Source organism: Rutidosis leptorrhynchoides, chromosome 3, assembly GCF_046630445.1.
Source record: "Rutidosis leptorrhynchoides isolate AG116_Rl617_1_P2 chromosome 3, CSIRO_AGI_Rlap_v1, whole genome shotgun sequence".
In the NCBI taxonomy this organism is placed as follows: domain Eukaryota; kingdom Viridiplantae; phylum Streptophyta; class Magnoliopsida; order Asterales; family Asteraceae; genus Rutidosis; species Rutidosis leptorrhynchoides.
In genome coordinates this window covers 530,130,467-530,138,067 of record NC_092335.1, presented here as the reverse complement: position 1 = coordinate 530,138,067, position 7,601 = coordinate 530,130,467, and the positions used below count along the sequence as shown (strand labels likewise).

The window sequence follows — 7,601 nt, the reverse complement described above, 5'->3', positions numbered from 1 at the left end:
AGAGTGCTGTGGTGATCGAACCAGAGGAAACATGCATTAAACAATCGAATAACAGAAATACTCCCATGGTTTTCGGTTTGTAGCTACATAAAGTGTAAGGTGGTTAGTGGTGGTTGTGTGGCGGCTTGAGGGTGGTGGGAGGTATTGATGGTTGTAACCGAAATTGGAACAGAAACGAAAAACGAGTATAAGGTGTTGGTTATGAAGTTGATGGATCTAACAAAAGAAAGAATTATGAGTAGTAGTAGTTCATTGGTGAAGTATTAAAGTGGTTTGTTGTGGGTTTTGTAGATGATGAGAGTGGTGTGTGATTTACGGTTAATAGACAACACAAAACAACAACTAATGGTGATGGGTTAGTTCACAGATCAAGAAAGGAAGTAGGAACAAGGAAGATAAATAGAGAAAGTGGCTGTAAGGTAGTTCAACTACACAGAGGAGAGGATAGATAGATGGTTTTTCATTCCATTATATTTGTATGTATATATTATATATAAAAAATAGACGGATGATGAAAAGCACAAACAGTAATCTATAATTTATTTTAGATTCTTTTTACACAGTATAGCAGCCATTATAATTGGCTTCTTATTACCGACATCAAATAGTATGAGTATTATATCGAGCTCCGTTGTTTACTCAGTGGCGAATAAAAAGTGTTCAGAAAAATCCCATATTTTTAAATTAACTATATTTATTTATTTTAGTCATTATGATATAAAATTTGATTATTAATTTATTAAATAAAAATTACATCAACTGTCCCTCTCAATTCTGGGTAAGATGTAAAAAATGTTAAAATTTAATAACTAGATCCTAAATACATTTTTAGTAAGCCTAAAACTTATGGAACTCATTTTTTTGGATCACTGATTATTTAAAAATCACAAATATTCCTTTTTAACTTGTTTAATATCGATCGAATGACAATTGAGTGCTACAGACGATTACCAAAATAAATTCGAAACCACAAAATATGCATTTAATATATTTTATTTATATAGATGTGTTTTTAATAATAAATATCATAATATCATATTTTTATTTTATTTTACATAATTAATTTTAATAACAACAACATTAAATATTTCGAATTATACTTCCAATTATTATTTATATATATACACACATCTATTTACAAATAGTTGTTCGTAAATCGCCGGGAATGGTTGATGGTCAAATGAATATATGAATCAGTTCAAAATTTTTGAGACTCAACCTTATAGACTTTGCTTATTGTGTCAAGAATATTAAATCGTATCGAGAGTTTGGTTTAAAATTAGTCGAAATTTTCCGGGTCATGACATTTACACTTTCTTCTTGGATCCTGTTAACAAATCACGATTTAGGAAAAACCCCCAAAAATAAGAAATTAGGGCAAAATTAACACTTACAAATGTTGGGCAACTAATGAATCTTCTAGCTGGGTTTGATATAGTCCACGAAATACGTTCATATAATCGATGTCCACAATTACATAATTTGAATCCAAGATATTCATTAGTGTTGATGTTCCTGGAAGATGAAGAATTGGAAGCAGACATGGTGGTGGTGGTTTGAAGAAAGAGGTAATTGATAAATATGGGGAAAACTAGTTGTTGTAGGGTTTATATAAAAAATTAAAAGAAAAAAAAAAAGAAAGAAAAAGGTAACTGGTCCACATTAGCAAAATCAACCGGTTACCGGATGGGTTTTCAAGTCACTGCATACAATAGGATAAAATACAAAGTTCAATGCATACAATAGAAGAATTGAAAGTTGGGTGCATACAATAGGACTTTTGTGAAAGTTTAATGCATTTTCATATAATTTCCCCATACAAATAAATCAAATGTCATAGCCATTTTTATCTCACGATGGCGATTAAAAGATAGGGTTTTTTGGGACCATAATTCGTATCTAACCTCCTTTTTCTTAATATTTACCCATTATTTAAAAGATAGAGTTTATAAACGCTAACAAAGTACAACTAAAAATGCTTATAGTACAAGTAATGATACACATGAGTATCTATACATTATTATAAAGCACGTGATTTAAGAAGGTGTATCCAAAAATATTATACTAATATATACTCCGTAATATCCATATATAAATATTTGTGTATATCCCTATCATAGATAGATATATAATATAATATGCATATATAAATATCCATGCATATACCAAAATAGATGTAATGCGAATTGTGAATCGTTTAGCAATTCCTATTATAGATATTCAAATTTAAATTAAATAATAATATATTAGTATATGTTAAATAAGAGAAAAAAATAATGAGGTAAAGGATGGATTTGTTTAAATGTACTCTTTATAGCTATGATTAAGAAACTAAATCTAGCATATGTGATGTATATAGGTAGCGGTTGAGGCAATTTTCAAAAGTTGATGGGTGGTTATGAAAGAATATATACAACTCAATGATGCATGGTTAGAAGTTTTAGAAATAGCCCTTAAGATTATACTTCAAAAAATTCTTTTAATATAAATTATAACTAATTGTTTATCCATTTTTATCAATCATACATCGTACGGGCTTGATAATATAATGAATGCGCTTTATCATAACTGATATATTAATTGATTTTTCAATGGTCGTGCATCGCACGGGCTAAAAACCAATACATTATATAAAGTGCGTGAAATTAACCAGTTATATGAAAATAACTGATAGTTTGACACGTGGCTGGAGTAAAGGAGGAGTTGACTGGTAGAAATTAACCAGTTATTTTCATATATTAATTGAATTATTAGATTTCTTAAATTAATTTAATATACAGATTTTATTACTTAAAATATTATATTATCATATAATAATATATTAATATTAACTATAGATGTTATAATTATATTAGTAACATTATATACTATATTATTATATATTATATTATATTATTATTATTATGAAATTGTTTTAAATGGTTATAAATAATATTATTTTAAATGATACACTAATTTAATATAAATATTGATACAGTAATATTTAGATATATAAACATAATAAATGCTCATGAATTGGGAGCTTAGTGATCAATATATTATAGTGAGTTTGTATCAAAAAAATATATACAATTAAAGATGTACATAAAATATTATTCTTAACGATCGATTTTAAACAATTTTTTAGGGACTCATGTTTGGTGTTTTATCGATTATTTGTCGATTAAGTTAAATTGATTTCAACGGACAGGCTCATACTCTATGCGTTATTATTCAATACTAATGTTTCGATAAAAATGTTATCAGTAAAAAATAATTTTTTTATTTGAATTGTTTTATAAATTTGATAAGAATACTAACGTTATCGACTAATAATTTATACAAATGCCGTGCAACGCACGAACTCATAAAACTAGTATACAAATAAATCAAATGTCATACACCTCAAAGGAGACGACGATTAAAACATAAGATTTTTTGGAACCGTAATCCGTATCTAACCTTCGTTCTTTTGATATTTACCCATTGTCTAAAAGATAGAATCTATAATCAGTAACAATAAAGTACAATTAAAAATGCGTATAGTACAAGTAGTGATACAAATGAGTATATACAAATAAATCAAATGTCATACTCAATTTTACTTTAAAAGCAGTGACGATTAAAATATAGGGTTTTTTGGAACCGTAACTCGTATCTAACCTCAGATTCTCTTGATATTTATTTACCTCTTATCTAAAAGAAATAACTTATAAACAGTAACAACAACGCACAATCAAGAATGGATACAATATAAGTAGTGACACACATGATTATATACAAAGAAATAATTTATAAACAGTAACCACAAAGTACAATCAAGAATGGATAAAATATAAGTAGTGATACACATGATTATATACAAATAAATCAAATGTCATACCCAATTTTATCTCAAAGGTAGTGGCAATTAAAACATTACATCACCTTCACTCAAAATTTTCTTCCAACAAACAAAAACAAAACAAATCAAATGTCGGTGAAGATATGTGGGTTAATATGTTTCAAAATACGCTTCATCAATCTCTCATGAGCTCGTCTTCTAACCCGCAATATCCTCAATATCATCAGCTAAATAATTGGACAGTGAATCAATATTCTCTACCTCATTACCTCAATAATCCACAATTTCAAACAACTCAATTTAATCAACCTCAAAGTTCCTATATACTTACTTTTAACACACCAACGAACTCTTTTTAGAACCGTAACCTTTATCTAACCTCCGTCCTCTTGATATTTACACTTTATCTAAAAGATATGGAGTATAATTTATAAAAAGTAATAACAAAGTACAATTAAGAATGCTTATAGTACAAGTAGTGATATAAACAAATAAATCAAATGTGATAGTCAATTTTACCTCAAAGGCCATTTTACCTCCAAGGCTGTGGCGATTAAAACATAGGGCTTTTGGGGACCTTAATCCGTATTTAAAACAAAGTACAATTAAGAATGCTTATAGCACAAGTAGTGATATAAACATAAACAAAAACAAATAAATCAAATGTGATAGTCAATTTTACCTCAAAGGCCATTTTACCTCCAAGGCTGTGGCGATTAAAACATAGGGCTTTTGGGGACCTTAATCCGTATTTAACCTACTTTCTCTTGATAATCAAATCGATTGGGAACACGAATCAAGGTTACAACGTTTTATTTCACTCTTATCCTTTCTTCAAATAGTATTTCGGTTTGTACGATTACGATGAGAAGTTAGGGTTTTTTTCCTGTTTTTAACGATTAATATATTTGCTCTTTTCAATTGCTATTGATGCCGTTATCGATTATCTTGAAGTTGTTTTCGGGTGTCGATGTTTTCAACGCTCCGGCAACCGTTTGACGTGCCCTCCGTCGATGGTATATTTTATGCTTTATGATACGATTTTTCGATGCAAGTGTTTTCGAATTTCGTAGTGTTTACCATTATTGGTCGGATTTGGTTGCCATTGTTAGTGCGTTTCGGTTGGTAACACTCATCATTTCTCAAAATATTCATGGCTTCAGTTTCACACCTAGGCTGATAACTTTCATAAATTTTAATTGTTCATACTTTAGTTACCATTTTATGTTTAAATCTGAAAGATGTATTTGCAATTTTTGTTAGAGCAAAGTTGTGATGATCAATGTCTTTACATCGGGTCATCTATTGGCATGTCAACATATGAGTTGTAGCGATTGTTATTTGTGTTCTCTTGCTTGGATATTTTTTTGAACATAAAAAATTTATTGATCACGGCTCCCTAACAAGAAACTAGGGACACCAAAACAACGAAATACAAAGTATTCACAAGGGATTTACAAGCCATACATTCAAATAAACATTAAACTTTCCTCTATTACAAAACCAATTATAAGACGAAAGGCGGATATTGTCGAACAAAGAACTTTTCTTCATGACCGAATCTCTAAATAAAGTAGAAATTTTTAACCTCCATAAGTGCCAAAGTAGTGCAGCGATAATGACATACATGCGTTGTTTTGCATCAGATGATGACTGCCATCCGTTGTACCACGAAAAACACTCAGACCAAGAAGTATAAACCGGCATATTGACATCAGTCCAGATTCGTACTTTTCTCCAAAGAGCAGTAGCAGAGTCACACCCGAACAACACATGATCTATAGTTTCCACTTGCCAATCGCACAATACACACCTGATGTCTTGAATATCTAAACCTCTACTTGAAAGATTAATTCTTGTGGGCAACCGATTTCGCTTCATCCTCCACATAAAAACATTTAATTTACGTGGAATTAGTTTACACCACGAAGTGAGGACTCCAACCTACGGTAAAACAAGATCGTCTATGTATCTACGGGTGCAATTAACACTAAACATACCATCAGATGTAATGTTCCAACACCAACCATCAGGAGACTCAAATAGCGTGACATTTCCAATTTCAGCCAGCATGTTTTCCAGCAGAACAAGGTTTCATGATCCAATATTCTACCTATTCCATGACCAAGTCCAAGATCCGTTCTTGTGTCGGTCCTCCAGACTACAATTCCCTTGTGCATCAAGATGGTAAAGTCTATTGTATTTTACTTTTAGGCTACCATTCCCAACCCAATTTCCAATCCAAAATTGAGTGTTATGACCATTACCAACCTTCCTTATTAAAATGTTTTGAGGGAGATAGCCATTAGAAATGGATTTGTGAAACATAGACAATGTTATACCATATACCCGAGCCACAAATAGCACCACCTCGAAACCTGCGCCTACACCATAAATGGATGTGATGATCTCAACCCATTTTGCATCCGGACTTGATACAAAACGGCAAATCTAATTGAAAATGAGCGAATGATTAAATGCTCGTAAACTACCAATATATAAACCTCCATTATCAAGAGAAGAAAGGACTTGATTCCAACTTATCTAATGTATTTTCCGATTGCCACTTGATGAACCCCAAAAGAAGTTCGATCGAAGACTTTCTAACTCGTTGATGACACCCTCCGGACACTTATACAACGAGAGAGTAAATCCCAGTGCTACCGAGGACCACCTTAGTTAATGTAAGACGACCTTCGATAGATAGTAGATTTGATTTCCAATTAGAAAGATTCTTATAGAACTTATCGATCAAAACTTTCTAACTAGACTTTCGATTCATGGTCATATCCATAGAAATTTCCAAATAATTAAAAGGATCCGAACCTCTAACACAACCAATATCTCGTGAGTAGTCATCAATTTCCGACTCGAGAACTCCCACTCCGTATATGTTAGACTTATTCACATTGATTTGTAACCCGGAAAAATGATAAACGTCATTGAAAACCTGCATTATATTATCCAAGCTTCCTTTGTCCCAATCCGAGATAACTATCACGTCATCGGCATAAAAAAAGGTGAGACACCTTAACTGAGTTAAAACCGATCACTGCTCCTTTGATCAGGCTTCGGTTCACATAATACACTAAAATTAAATGTTGACCTTCCATTATAATTAAAAAAAGGAAATGACTTAAAGGGTCACCTTGATGTAAACCTCTTTGTAACTCGAATTCACTAGTAGGACTCCCATTTACGAGAATGGAAGTGTGAGCCGATACTAAATACATCCTCACCCAATTATGCCAAGTGATCCCAAATCCCAAAGTATCTAACATATGATCTAGAAAATACCAACATACCGTATCACACGCTTTCTCAAAATCGACCTTGAGGACCATCAATTCCCGATTGATTTTTTTGTAACACCCCAAAAGTTTCATTAAGGATTAAAGGACCATCTAGGATTTGTCTACCCGCAATAAACACCGTATGTTCTTTGCTAATAATTTTACCAATAACCCTGGAAATACGGTTGGCCAAGATCTTGGTAATAATTTTGTATTGAACCCCGATGAACGATAATGGTGTTAGACGGATTAAGTTAGGCCCAAGTTCGTTTGTAGGCTTGGGTCCATTAGGGTTGAATTAGTTGTTAGGGTTTATATGTACACTATAAATACACTTCGATAATGAATAAGAATTCACGGGAAATTCTATTATTCAACATGGTAATCATAGCTTAGGTCTGATCCCGAGACCTAGTCGACTGCCTTGAACCGTTTCTATATGGCCCCGTCAAATACCCTATCAACCTATCAGCTGTAGCCCTTTT

The 7,601-nt window shown here is 31.8% G+C and overlaps 1 protein-coding gene across 1 annotated transcript; it reads right to left on the bottom strand.

The window, feature by feature from the left end:
* Window positions 1–5,266: 5,266 nt before the first annotated feature.
* Window positions 5,267–7,167, bottom strand: LOC139901923 (uncharacterized). The gene is made up of 4 exons (XM_071884587.1): window positions 7,129–7,167; window positions 6,095–6,274; window positions 5,824–5,994; window positions 5,267–5,767 (listed from the first exon to the last, which is right to left on the bottom strand). Exons 1-4 carry the CDS (start codon window positions 7,165–7,167, stop codon window positions 5,267–5,269), a joined length of 891 nt encoding a protein of 296 aa, XP_071740688.1.
* Window positions 7,168–7,601: the final 434 nt, after the last annotated feature.

Coding starts and splice junctions, on each gene's coding strand:
- LOC139901923 (XM_071884587.1), bottom strand. CDS start 7,167: ATGGTCCTCAAGGTCGATTTTGAGAAAGCGTGTGATACG. Junction 5,995..6,094: donor AAAACATTTTAATAAGGAAG/GTTGGTAATGGT, acceptor TTGATGCACAAG/GGAATTGTAGTCTGGAGGAC. Junction 5,768..5,823: donor TTGGAACATTACATCTGATG/GTATGTTTAGTG, acceptor GTTTTACCGTAG/GTTGGAGTCCTCACTTCGTG.